Below are 14,265 nucleotides of genomic sequence, written 5' to 3' on the forward strand. Positions count from 1 at the left end.
TGAACGCCACGGATCGGGTTTCGAAAGACAGGCCCGAATTCCAAACGGTCATAAAAAAGGAAAATACACGCACGCACCCACAGACACACACACACATACAAAGCCCTACATAAAGACTGTATACACAAATATTATACCTGCAAATATGAATGTATCTGCCATTATGGTGCTTGTTGCATGTATGTGTTACTAATGTAGAATCGTAGGATTGACTGTAGTAGGTTAGTTTTCATGTTAAACGATAGTATTAGAGTAGAAAGTGTATCTTCTTTATGTGATGAGAGACACCTGTCGAGTTTGGCCTCTCCGTAAAGCTGTGAGTCCGAGCTATTCACCCATGTACGTTACATTTCTGTCAAATGCATCGTTCAATTTGTAATAGTACTATGAAGAAAATGCACCGATTTGACATACCATAAATTAACCGTGGACAGGACAAAGGGATGTGGAGAACCGCCAAATTGCAACGCTATCATTGGAGGACGTTATCAGTAAGGCGTTCTGGTCTGTTGTCTTTAAAATACCACAACACGCGTCTTTTGGAGGCACAAGTTTTCTGCACGAGTTCCTGCCGTCAAGACGGACTCTCTTCTTTATTTTCCGGTCATATTACAACAGTTAAACCTTCGTTTGAAACTTCGCCGAAACAACCTCCGGAAGAAGAAGCAACTATCAAACCGAGCGCTCCGAAACTCCAAGCACCCTGACTAACCTATGCAAGTATAACGTTTTTACGATCTTAAATACTGAGTTTCCTTGCTGGCTCTTAAAGGTGAACTGTTGCAATTTGACCTGCTTTGATCATCTCTTTCGTTTCTGCCTTTCCCTCTACTTTGTATGTATTTGTATTTACTTGTGTCCATTTAGCCGTATAACCTGTGTATTACCCGTTTCGTATATTAAACTCATTTTATCCATGCTTTTTGTTCACTTGCTCATTTTAGCAACAACCGAGTCACTTTAACGTTCTGATTCTAATATCCTTGCTCTATATTTGAAGGCTATGATAGAAAGTTAGTCTCCCGGCCCGAGAATAACATTTCTGTCATGATAATCTGTGGATAATTGTCCGTTTCGGTGGACGAACTGATAGTTTTCCACATAATTATTCAACCAGAACTAATCATATATGTGATTGATTATAATTCGTTGTAGTTAATTCACCATATATGTTTAATTCCCCGTTGGGTCGATATATGAACGTCATAAAGCTTTCTGAATTATGATATTCATATTTCATCCATAAATTGATTAATAACTGTACATCGCTACATTTATTTGGTGGAGTATTCGCGAGCATCGTTTTAAACTTGGTTGTTGAAAAAAAAAGCAAGGTAGAATAATTGGTGTGTGATTTAATGTTCATGCGCGCTTTATTCAGTGAGAAGACGCACGAGTCCTCACACTACTCACCGTTAACAAGCTGCTTTTGTGTCTAAAAACACGGTAGTAAATTGTTGAACGTGAAATACACTGCAGTCCATTAATATGTCAAGCTCTTATCTGTGAAGGACGACAATCTTTGCAGTAAGTTACAGTTTTGAATATTAATTTCCGCTTGAATGAAACGAATTGATCGTCATTAAGCGTGTTCTGAAACGAGATTTTGTAGCGAGTTTCCTATTTAATCTCTGCAAAAGGCCTTATCTGCCGCTATTTTAATTGAATTATTTGTGTCGTCCAATTATTCAAAAATAGCGTCTCGCTCCCTTGGTAACTAATTGGACTAGCTACCCAAAAGACGTTACCAAATACAAGTCTAATCAGAAAACAGTTTACCTGCTTTATCCGATTTGACTTGTAAAGTTGGAGCCAGTCGAAAAAACGCCCTGATCCAGCGTGACTAATAACAGCAGTGAATTATCCTGCAGTTACATATTTGTGCACTAAAATTTGTGCAAAAACGGGGTCACTAAACCCCGAGGTTCCAAAGTTTTATACTTAGGATAAAAGGTTGCACCAGTCCAGTGAACTGGCACAGAAGAATCCGCCGAGATTCTAAAAAGAGTTTGTATGTGATATGTGCAGTTAGATCAGCTGAAACGCTAATTTAAAAATATCACAGAGGTGGATGCAGTAACGCTGACCAGACGCCAGAGGGCAGTCTGTCCAGGTGGGGCACCCCTCCCTACTTCATTGTTGTGTGGACTCAGTAACGCCACCGTGTGGACGTTCTGAGTTAAAGCTGCTCTCCGTACTTTGAACTGAATTGTCTCCAAATTCGCCCGTGACTACTTCAACGTTGCTGTTATAACTGTTTGTTGATGGTTATGCTTTCCAATCGTTTTTGGAAGGTGGTTTACTTATTTAAATTTGGTTTAAACACGTTTTAAATTTTTAATTTAGATTAAGTTGCCCTTCCAACCAGAGAATTCACTTCCTGGAAGTGCTCCCCCGTGTGGACGGATCCGGAAGTCAATTCCCTGCCATCTGTGTGTCCTTTCCTCTCCTTGGTTCCTTTGGTCATTTATTCTATTCTATTCTATTCTATTCTATTCTATTCTATTCTATTCTATTCTATTCTATTTTTATTTTATGTTACTCCATTCCACTCCTTTGGTTTAACTCAGTTTTGTTTGTTCTTCTCCCTCTCTTTCTCTTGAGTTATTATTTTATTTTATTTTTATTTTATTAGTAATTGTTTTTTTTTGTTTGTTTATTTATTTTGCTTTATTTACTTCGGAAATTCTTTCCCTTGTATTACTTAATGCTGTATTCTATTCACTCTTAGTCCTGTGTCCTGTATGTTATTGGCTGGCAATAACATACACAGACACACCCAAGCCTCCCTTATTTCATACACTTATTTTTAAATTTAATTGAACAACATTCAATTGTAATTTAAGATTAAGTAGTGTCAATCAGTTGGCATTCTGCTTACCAAGAAGCACTCCTCTTTAGGGAATTCACAAATAGGGAAGGCTTTCTCCTCTCTTTGCCCCACGCTGTTCTTCTGTGCATTTATTTCAATTTAATTGAGCAAGAGTTCAATTCAAGTTTGAATCAAGTGCCTCTGAATTGTGTTTTTCTTTTCTCTCTCCTTTCCCATTCTATTTCTATGCACTGGTTTAAATTTAATTGAACAGGCTTTAATTCAAATTTGAATCAAATGCATCTGAATTGTTTTGTTTTATTTTGCCTTTTGTCCGGCTTCCAGCTCAGTTAAGACCCCTATCCTGTTATCCTACACACTTGATTATTTAAATTTGGTTTAAACAAGATTTAAATTGAGATTTGAATGTACAATTAAGTTGTGTTTACTTGACTGTTTGTGTACTTGCAGACAAGGCCCTCTAGCACCCGGTGGGGAGTTGACGGTTGTTCCAGTGGGTTACAGTGAAGTGGAGTTGCCTGGCCTGGCGAATCTGACACGTGCCTGTGTGTGAATCGCAGGACGTTTCTGGCCTCACACCACGGGCAGCACGCAGAGACATTAGCAGGTTGGGTGTGTCAGGTGCAGGGAGGCGACGAGTCCAGTTGGAACCCAAGGCAATTTTGTTTAATTTCCCTGTTTCTGCTCGACAGAACCGCCCTTTGAGTAACTGCCTGCGGGGTCAGACTCAGGGGTTGGGAAAAATTCAATTTTGACCTGCCAATCTGGCCGTCGGCGTTAATACCTCGCCTGAAAACGCAATTGTGCTGAAGGTCACTGTTTGAGAGGCTGCGTCGTGGTGCAAGGAGGACAGGACGTCCGCGGACACCGCAGTCGGGTGTGGGAACGTCTAGGAGAGGCTGCCCCGTCACTGAGTTCTCATCTGGGCACTCGCAATTCACCCCAGGCCTAGAGTAACAACGTACAGTCCCTTCCCTTAGTGAAAACTACAAGATATTACATATCTTTCATTCCTTTAGGTTCTGGCCAACGCTGTTACTTTTAAGCCATACCCTCCCTCTCAGTTTTATGACTCAACGGCGCCCTCGCCTGGCCCCGTCATAATCCCAGAGGCGATAGGAAGTTTAAGCTCAATTTCTCCCCTTTAGCCCTTCACATTTTGTTTTATTGCTATTCTACGTCTATTCCTTTCTATTTTGTTTACTGCTCTATTTCTCATTTAATTGCATCCACTCTGTTCTGTTTTCTTTTCTGCTGTGTTTGTTTCTTTCAGTTCACGTAGAAGCAGAACCTGTGAGAGCCACCACGGAAAACTGAGTAATAGATAGACGACCGAGCAGCGAGAGTCACCAAAGGACTCTTAGAACTACCGCCTGTCAAAATCTATAGTTAAATCCGGCACTCACTCACACAAATTGACCTACGTGGTCCTTCTTGGTTTGACAATTAAGTGTCAAACCTACCTTCCACTAACTGTCTGCACCAGTTAACTGGAACCACACAAAAGAATTATCTAATTACGTATTACGTAACCGCTAATCCCTGCACAAGCTTGCATTGGTTCTTGTCTTTGTTGTGCTGTCTTTCTCTCGTCAACAGTAGAAGCCACTATGTCACGAGCATCCAGCCCTGACACCCACTGGGACCATCTCGAGACCTGGCTGGGCGTCATGACCAACCCGTTCCTGCCCAATGCCGCCGGCGACCTCCAGCACCTGAGCCGCGAGCAGCTGGACGGGGACTTGAATCGACTGATGGCCCACGATCCGATGCAGAGTTACAGTCACAAAGAATGGGCGAGACTCATCGGAGGCCTTGCCCACAACCTCATCGCCCAGGCAAGGCTCAACGAAAGGAGCAACGCACTTCTGGAGCAGGAAGTCACAGCGCTCAAGCTCCAGGCTGAGGAAGCCCGGAGGAACCAGGCTCAGACCCAACGTCATCTTGATCAGCTACTCCTCGAAACCCCAGATCAGCGTAGGACAGCGGAGGAATCTGATCCTGAGCTACAGGAGGAAGTCGAGAGACTCCAAAAGGCCCTCGAAGAGCTCCACTTGGAGACGGGGCGCAGAGAGCAGATGGAAAAGCAATCCATAGAGGAACTAACTGGAAAACTCCAGCAAGGTGAAGCTCTCCTAGCAAGAGCAGAGATTGAACTGAAAGAAAGAGATGCTAAAGCCCGGGCCTGTGAAAATCACCTTAAACTGGCCCGAAGTGAGATCACTGCTCTGAAACAGCAAAGAGACTATCTTAGAGATGAATTGGACACTGTGCACCGAGAACTAAAGCATTCCTATAAACTGCAAAGCGAATTGGGAGGAGACTTGCATGCCATGCAGCTCCCTCTAGCCACTGGACCTAAGTGCCCCAGTCAAGAGTCCCTAGTTCGCGAGGGGGTGAAAGCCCACTGCCAAAAACATCCAGCCTCCAAGAACCATGGTCAGGAGCAAAGGGATGGGAGCCACCCCAGAAAAGCCGCGCTGCGAGCTATGGCGTGATTCCCAAAGAGCTGGACAAGCTAGCAAAGAATATCCCCACTTTCACTCCAAACCCAGCAGGGGGTGTCGACGTGCACGCGTATTTGCAAGACATTGACTTCCTGTTGCAAAATGTGGCCAACGTGAGTGCATGGGACAAGTTGTATCTCCTCCGCATCACGTCCAGCCGTGACGTGCGCAGCTTCCTGGATCGGCAGCCAGAAGCTGTCAAAGCAGACTACCAGCTGCTGCGACAGGCTCTGATCAAAGAGTTTTCTGACCCTGAATCGGACCAAGGGCTCCTCGCGGCCATGGATCTTAAACAGGGCCGACTGGAAACTCCACAAGCATATTACAACCGTATACGAAAGGCCTACTTCGGAGCACGCAACGAACCAGGAATGGAGGAAGATTTCAACTTTAAGACTTTGTTTCTTAGAAACCTGCACACTGCAGTAAGTCATCATCTGGGAGTCCTGGCCTGCCCACGAAGTATGTCTATTCAACAGCTGCGAGATTTAGCCTACAAAGCTTATTCCAAGCAAAGGGCCATATCTGAAAAGACTGTTAAAAATCCAACCATCTACCCGGTCTCTGATCACTGCCCAGAACTGGCCCTAGAGGGCGCACACACACACCACAGTGACAGACCGTTCAACCGAGAGGCAAGACAGTTCCCAGCCAGCAGAGGGCAGCCTCACCACGAGGGCGCCCGTCCCAAGCACCAGAGCGGACACTCTGAAAGATTCTGGGACAGGCCACATCCAGCCAGCAACCAAAGGGGCGGGGCCGCATGGGAGACCAGCCGGCGACCCAGAAATGGCAGGCCTTCATCGGATAGAGCCTCAAGCCCCAATCGCCAAAGACAGAAGGCCTCGCGACGTGCATCAAACAAGTCCAAGTCCGAGCCCTCACAGGAGTCGAGCAACGCAGTTATGTCTGAGTCTGCGGAGATTCTGAAAGTCCTGAAAGAGCTGATCCAGAAAAAGCCCAAAAAGAAGGACAAGTCAGACTCCTTATGACTAGAAGCAAGGTCTGCCCCTAACGTCTGCCCTGACAGCCCTTTAACACAACCTCACACCCAACTCACAGTTGACCAGAGACTTACCACACAGTCAGTTAGTACATCACAGAGTGACCTCATCACACAGTCACCTCAGCCAACAACCGCACACTCCGAGCAAACCAGCTCACATCAACCCACCGACGACCAGGACGCCACGGTACCAGAAAGTGCCGTTTTGGTTGTCTGCCTCCCAAACGAATCACATAACACCAGCCCCACTTGCTTATCGGTCAGCACCCAAGCCCCGGTACCAAGACTCCTGGGAAACCTTATCGAAAAGGGGGTGGCCCGAAAGCTGTACATAGCCATCACTGTGGAAAATGATGTGAGGATTGAGGCCCTTGTAGACACGGGAGCAGACCTAACTTTGATGTCAACTAACCTTTTTGAAAGACTCAGACATGAAGCAAAGAAACAAAATCGAACTCTTAAATCACAAAAATGTGAGCTAAATGTGCAGTCATACAGCCAAACTGAGATCCAACTTGAACAAATAGCTCCCATTCATCTAACCATCGGTCCAATGAGTTTGGTACACCCCGTATACATCTCACCGATGGACACGTTTCCCCTGCTCATTGGCAAAGATTTGCTAGATCGCTTTGAGCCCCTATTGGACTTCAGACAGCTGAAAATTTGGGCTCAAGTACGAGAACCGCGGCCTTTCCAGTCACCCAGGTCATCTGAGCCAGACTGTCAGGTCACAGAGGTCACGGGAAACCCCACAGCTAGCTGCGGGAACCCCGTCTCAGCACCAGGGCAAAGTTCAAGTTCGCTCCTCTGCACCTTTCAGCTCACCACAGACTCTGACTCCTTCTGCCCCAAGGTCACACCAGACCCGCAGCTGAATGGCTTAACAATAACAGACACTGTCCTCGCACTGTGGGCTGACAACTCAGCCATCAACCATAACGTGTTCAATGCTCTCAAGGAAAATGCACCGGACCTCCCATTCGTCAACAAGCGCACACGTTTCTCTTTAGACTCTCGCTTGTCAGCTATGACAACGGCCAAAGGCGTCTGCGCTCTGAACTTGAATTGGAACGGCCGGTTTCTAACCCATTACTTTCTGGTCCTCCCAGACCTAACGCATGATGTTTACATTGGAGCAGACCTCCTGATTCGCCTCAAAGCTCACGTGGACATGGTTAATGAGGTAGTGTGGGCACCAATGACTGTACAGCCCCCTGTTGTTCCGGTTGACCTTGAGAACCTCGTGTCTGGCCAGACCATTCCAGAAGTCTGCTTCCTGGTCAACGAACAGGAAACGGTAGTACCCGCTTATACCAAAGGGGTCGCTATTCGCCTCAACATGAGACAGGGCCAAAACCTGAATAACACACTGGGTTTCTTCCAACTTTCACCTGAAAGCGTGGAACTTGGACTCACCTTGGAAGCCACACCCCTCACTGAAGTGTCATCCCGTGTAATCTACATTTTGCTTAACAACTGCATGGCTACCCCCATCAGAATTCCCAAGGCCTACCGGCTGGGATGGCTAGTAAGCCACGACTTCCATGACTTTGAACTCACGTTACCAGTCATCGGGTCAATACCAGCTGCTATGATACCAGAAGGGAGCCCAGACAACACGGTTTTAACTGCACCCTTCAAGACCATCTCCATCACTGCCATCATGCCGGTACCCACAGAACAGGTGTGCAGAACGGAACTGATGGAGGACCAACACCTTGCAGTATACACAGTCTCTAACCAGCCTGCCTGTGAAACCCAGGAAAACACGGCACCACTGACAGCCAGCCTGACAGCTGACACCACCACAGAAGAGCCGTTCCCAGGGTTCGAGTCTCAAGTCCAACAAATCCTGAAGGATGCAGATGCCCTAAAGCACGAGGCAGACCGCCAGAAACTCAGGCAGGTCCTGTACAAATTTAAAGCATCATTTGCCAAAGACTCTTTAGACTGTGGACTCACTAACCTCCACACGGTGCGCATTCCAACGCGCCCAAACGCTCCTCCCACCTTTGTCAGGCAGTACAAAATTCCCATCGCCTCACACGAACCAGTGCAGGAGATTATCCGCTCCATGGAAGAGAAAGGTGTCATCCGTCCTTGCAACAGCACCTACTCAGCCCCCATCTGGCCTGTTCTCAAACCAAATGGCAAGTGGCGACCAACCATTGATTACAGGAAACTGAACCAGCAGGTGCCACTGTCACGGTGGCCCATGACACAGCTGGAGCAGGAACTACCTAGAGTCAAAGGGGCCACTATCTTCTCGACGCTTGATGTGGCATCAGGATTCTGGACTACACCCGTACACCCAGAGGATCAACACAAGCTGGCTTTCACCTTTGGCAACCGGCAGTACACTTTTACAAGGTGCCCATTCGGCTATGCCAACTCACCAGCTGAATTCAACATCTTCCTGAACAAAGCATGTCCAGATGCAAGGATGAGAGGGAACCTCATCTATGTGGACGATGTGCTCATGAAAAGTATGACTGTGGCGGACCACCTGATCGAAATAGACCATGTTCTGACCCAACTGACCACTGCCGGCGCCAAAATTGCCCTCCACAAAGGACAATGGTGCCGAACCAAGGTCAACTACGTGGGTCTACTTGTCGGTTCACAGGGCATTGAACCGCAGTCCAGCCGCATTCAAGCTATTCAAACCATCAAACCTCCCACTAACGTGTCGGAGCTGCGCAGTTTTCTAGGTGTGTGCAACTACTCACGGCAGTTCATAGAGAACTACTCAGACATTGCAAGACCTCTTACTGCTCTATTGAAAAAGGACTGCCCATTTGTCTGGACAGGAGTTCAAACAAGTGCAATGAACGAACTGAAACAACATTTGTGTCAAGCCCCATGTCTGGCGTATCCTGATCCAAACAAAGAGTTCTACTTGGAAGCCGGATTCTCAAAGAACTGCCTGAGCGCTGGTCTCTACCAACGATACGACCAAGACAAAAGAGTCGTAGCGTATGCCAGCAAAACACTCCTGTCACCGGAGTGCAAATACTCAGACTGTGAAAAGGCGTTGCTCTGCACTGTATGGGCCATCCAAAGATTTTCCAACTACATTGGAGCACAAAAGGTTATCGTCGAGACCTGTCACCAGCCTGTCACTTTCCTGAACAGCCAACGCATCCGAGATGGCGTAGTCACCAACTCATGCATAGCCACGTGGCTGATGGCCCTCCAGGGGCGCAACGTCGAGGCACGATACGCCCAAAATCACAAGTCTGCTCTGGGCAACGGCTTGGCGGCCTGCCAAAACTGCTCCGATGACACTCCAGCTTCCACACCGGAGCCGGAAATACCCCAAAACCAGCAACCGACCTGCCACCGGTACTTCGAAGAGAATGCGTGCCAAGGTATGCCCACAGCCTATGTCGATGGATGTTCGTACAACCATGAGGGCGTCCTAAAGGCAGGTGCAGGGGTGTTATGGTTAAACAACCAACCCTGCCCACCACAACACTTCAATTTGGGCTCCCAGTCATCGCAGTATGCGGAGGTAGCTGCTATCCTCATCACCCTCCAAATCGCAGTGGCCCACAACATCAAAGAACTCCTCATTTGCACAGACTCAAACTATGCCCGACTCAGTTTCACGTGCCACCTCCCAGGCTGGAAACAAAATGGCTTCAAGACCGCAAACAACAAGCCTGTCAAACACCAACACCTGTTCCGAATGTGCGACGATATCACGACAACTCACAACATGATCGTTTACTGGAAAAAGGTGAAAGGACATTCGAAGCTACCTGGCATGGACAAAGACTTGAATGACCAAACTGATGCCCTTGCCAAGACGGGCGCACTACAGGGTAATCTGTGGTCAGCGCCCGCCCCAACACCCACCCCTGATGTAGCAGCAGTCACCCGCAGCCAACGCACTGCTCCCGTACTTGCTCCCACATCGCAGCCGCTATCGCTAGCTCCACAAATTTCCAACAATGACATTGCCGACCTTCAGGCCTCGGACTCTGCCATCCACACGGTAAAAAACCTCCTCTCAAACCCCTCCTGCCCCCCGATCACAAAGTCTGACTTCGACGACAACCCTAGCCTCAAACGGCTACATGACGTCAAGCACATGCTGCGTGTCCAAGAAGACATTCTGTGGTATGCCCCTGATGATCTCACTGCGCCACGGCTTGTGGTACCACACGGCCAAAGGGGGTCATGCTCATGTATGCCCACGATGCACCATGTGCTGGACACCATGGCACCAAAGCCACTTACCAGACACTGAAACAAGTGGCATACTGGCCCGGCATGCAGCAGGATGTGGCAGAGTATGTTAGAGGATGCCTGGTGTGCTGCCAGTTCCAACCGGCAAACCCAACTCACAGAGCTCCACTGCAACGCAGAGGAGTCACGTTCCCATGGTCAGACCTCCAGATAGACTGGGTGGGGCCCCTGACCAGATCGACGAGAGGAAACAGGTATTTCCTCACGGTCGTGTGCCAATTCACCAAGTGGGTAGAGTGTCTTCCAGCACCGAACGACACGGCCCAGACTACAGCATACCTCCTGATGAACCACATTTTCAGCAGATTTGGGCTGCCACTGAGAGTTAACTCCGACAGAGGTACTCATTTTACCGCCGAGATCATGCAGCAAATTTGGAGACTCCTGGGCGTACAGAGCAAACTGCACATCAGCCACCATCCAATCTCGTCAGGGCAAGCGGAACGGACCAATAAAACTGTGGTTAGCATGCTAAAAAAATATGTGTCAGCCAACCAGAAAGACTGGGATGTGAAACTTCCACTGGTACTCATGGCTATTAGAGCCACTCCGCAGGAATCAACTCGGGTGTCTCCCTTTGAACTGATGACGGGGCGACAGATGACCCTGCCGTTGCACCTGCTGTACCAACCGGGAGATTCCAGCCTCGTCACCGCCTACACTACCCACCAGTATCTCGACGAGCTACACCGACACCTGAGAACCACGTTTGCTTTTGCCCAACAGCAGCTTCAACGAAGCGCGGAAGGCCAGAAAGCATACTATGACCGCAAGGCGTCACACCAGGAACTGGATGTGGGTGACCGGGTCTGGTACTACCTTTTCGCTCAGCCACCCAAAACAGCCTCCCAACGGCTGTCAAAGAAATTTCTTCCTCGTTGGACGGGACCTCATGAGATTGTGGACAAACTCTCCCCGGTCGCATACCGAATCAAGTTGAGCCGAGGGCAGAAAGAACCAATTTTCAAATGGGTCCACCGTAACCAGATTAAGAGACATGTGGCTGTTGACAGAGAAAGGCAGGGAGGGAACAATGCAAGCTAATCCCAGTTGCAATCCTCGGAAAACTGTCCTCACCAACCACGGACATTCCCCGCTGACCAACCATGCCTCTCTCTCCCTCTCTCTCTCTCTCCTCCCCTCTTCTCTGTAACAGGATGCTGCTGTGGTTCACCCTCGTGTGCCTCCTGCCAACCAGAGGACAGCCGCAATCCGACATCACATCACCAGGTCCCGCATCTGGTATCGTACTGAGGGAACAACCGGGACTTCTCATCACCAACTGCCGGACTTACACGCAGAAAGTGTATGTGCGGTTGGACCCCCGCACCGTCTACAAAGCACACTATCCCAGCCATGTCGCCCAATACAGCTGGGCAGGGGCCCGATGGACGGAGAACGCCCTCACTCACGCGGAGGCCGACGTCCAGCACATGCTCGCCCAACTGGAGAAAATGACTATCACACAAGCCGAGTTAAGTGGACACAACCGACGCACAAAACGGTTCTTGGGAGCTCTGCTCGGAGCAGCCGCTGCTGTCGGGACCCTCTTTAACCTCGGCATGTCAAGTGTCAACGCAGTGAGCCTAACCACTGTAAGGCGGCATGTGGCCGAAATCCAAACGGAGATCCCCCAGCTGAGAGAACAACTCACCACACAGAGCCAAACCCTTCAAAGCATCGGGAAAACTCTGAAAGGCACTGTAGTGGTTCTCAACACCCACAGTGTCCTGCTGAACCAGACAGTGAACTCGATGAAGCAACTGTTTACTGTCTTCCAAAATGACTTCGCCCAAACTCAGCTCGTCACTGCTCTAATGACGGACATGCTGCGGGAAGTGAGCTCCTCCATGGACAACCTGGCCATGGGAAGGATTCCCCATACCTCGTACCCCTGAGCCTCGTACAAACTGTGCTGGCCTCTGCTGCCGTCAGACCCACGGACCCTATCCAAACCCACCTTGCCTACTCCCTGGGTAGTGCCATCCTACTGCATGTCGACCCCGAACAAAGGGAGTTGGCCTTCCTCCTAAACCTACCTATCATCGAACCAGATAACATCTACCGACTCAAAGACATTGTCAATGTCGGGTTTTGGAAGGGTAACACCCACATCAAGATACACACTCCAGCTGTGGTAGCATACCACGACAGCAACCCCTAACTGTACCTGGCTCCCAATTTACGCATGTGTGTTTTGACCAAAGACATTCATTACCTCTGCCCTAGCAAACCTTTCCTCAGAGACAATACTGAAGGAATCTGCGGGTTACAGCCCATGATCAGCGACACACGCTGCCCTGCCGAGGCCAAGCCTCGCACCCAAATCGTCGGAACACAAGCTGAGATTGTGGGCAATCGATGGCTTGTTAACACTCCCACTCGCACCGCCACCCTGACTTACGATCAGCACGACACTGCCACTCGGGTCAGCCTGCCCAGTCAAAGCATGTGGATCCAGGTACCCCTGGGTGCCATCCTCCACCTCGATGACCTGGCCTTGTACCACATCGCAAGTGAGGAGTACCAGTCAGAACTGGAGATCCCACCCTTTTTCATGAACCACAACCTCACTTTGGCCCCCGAGCTGGAACTGAGGATTGAGAAAGGGGGGTCCCAGTTAATTGACATTGCTCCTGTCGACGCCGCCCTCCAAGCACTCTCCCGACTGCCCATTCTGACCAGCTCACCTATAGCCCAAGCTTGGACTGCCGCCGACACAGCCCTTTGCCTCTCCATGGCAATCGGATACATACTGACCCTAGGCCTAGCCTTCATCCTTTTCAAGAGGATGAAGGGGATGCAAGCGTCCATGGACAAGTGCCTGCCTGCCCTTCCCCGGGGTTTCAAGAGGAAACCAAGGAGAGGAGGCACCAACATGGAGAACGTACCAAATCTCATCGAAATGGACTCTCCCTTCGACGACCCAAAGACCGAGGACCAGTAGGGACCACCTGCTGTCCGACATCTGTGCCATCCGACCTCGCTACCGTCCAACGAGATCCGCACGGGGACCTCACTGGCCGAAAGGGGGAAACTGTAGGGTCTGCACAGTCTCAAGGATGAGCAGGTCCCACCATAAACTGTGTTTAAGCCTCAATTCACGGAACTTTGGTTTGTAAATCTTACATCGATTCCGGCCCGGCAGACACTAATGGATCACGAGACCTTCTTTTTATGACTATTTCGATAAGTCCCAAACCTCTCCTCTGTGACTTCAAAGGAGATGTGAACGCCACGGATCGGGTTTCGAAAGACAGGCCCGAATTCCAAACGGTCATAAAAAAGGAAAATACACGCACGCACCCACAGACACACACACACATACAAAGCCCTACATAAAGACTGTATACACAAATATTATACCTGCAAATATGAATGTATCTGCCATTATGGTGCTTGTTGCATGTATGTGTTACTAATGTAGAATCGTAGGATTGACTGTAGTAGGTTAGTTTTAATGTTAAACGATAGTATTAGAGTAGAAAGTGTATCTTCTTTATGTGATGAGAGACACCTGTCGAGTTTGGCCTCTCCGTAAAGCTGTGAGTCCGAGCTATTCACCCATGTACGTTACATTTCTGTCAAATGCATCGTTCAATTTGTAATAGTACTATGAAGAAAATGCACCGATTTGACATACCATAAATTAACCGTGGACA

At 48.7% G+C, this 14,265-nt stretch overlaps 1 protein-coding gene across 1 annotated transcript; it reads left to right on the top strand.

Moving 5' to 3' along the window:
* The first annotated feature begins 3,429 nt into the window (after positions 1-3,429).
* LOC137034956 (uncharacterized) lies at positions 3,430-12,501 on the top strand. The gene is made up of 2 exons (XM_067408200.1): positions 3,430-4,221; positions 11,760-12,501. Exon 2 carries the CDS (start codon positions 11,761-11,763, stop codon positions 12,499-12,501), a length of 741 nt encoding a protein of 246 aa, XP_067264301.1. The 5' UTR covers positions 3,430-4,221; position 11,760.
* The last annotated feature ends 1,764 nt before the right edge of the window (positions 12,502-14,265 follow it).

The sequence above is a fragment of the Chanodichthys erythropterus genome, chromosome 13, assembly GCF_024489055.1.
Source record: "Chanodichthys erythropterus isolate Z2021 chromosome 13, ASM2448905v1, whole genome shotgun sequence".
Lineage (NCBI taxonomy): Eukaryota > Metazoa > Chordata > Actinopteri > Cypriniformes > Xenocyprididae > Chanodichthys > Chanodichthys erythropterus.

Coding starts and splice junctions, on each gene's coding strand:
- LOC137034956 (XM_067408200.1), top strand. CDS start 11,761: ATGCTGCTGTGGTTCACCCTCGTGTGCCTCCTGCCAACCAGAGGACAG.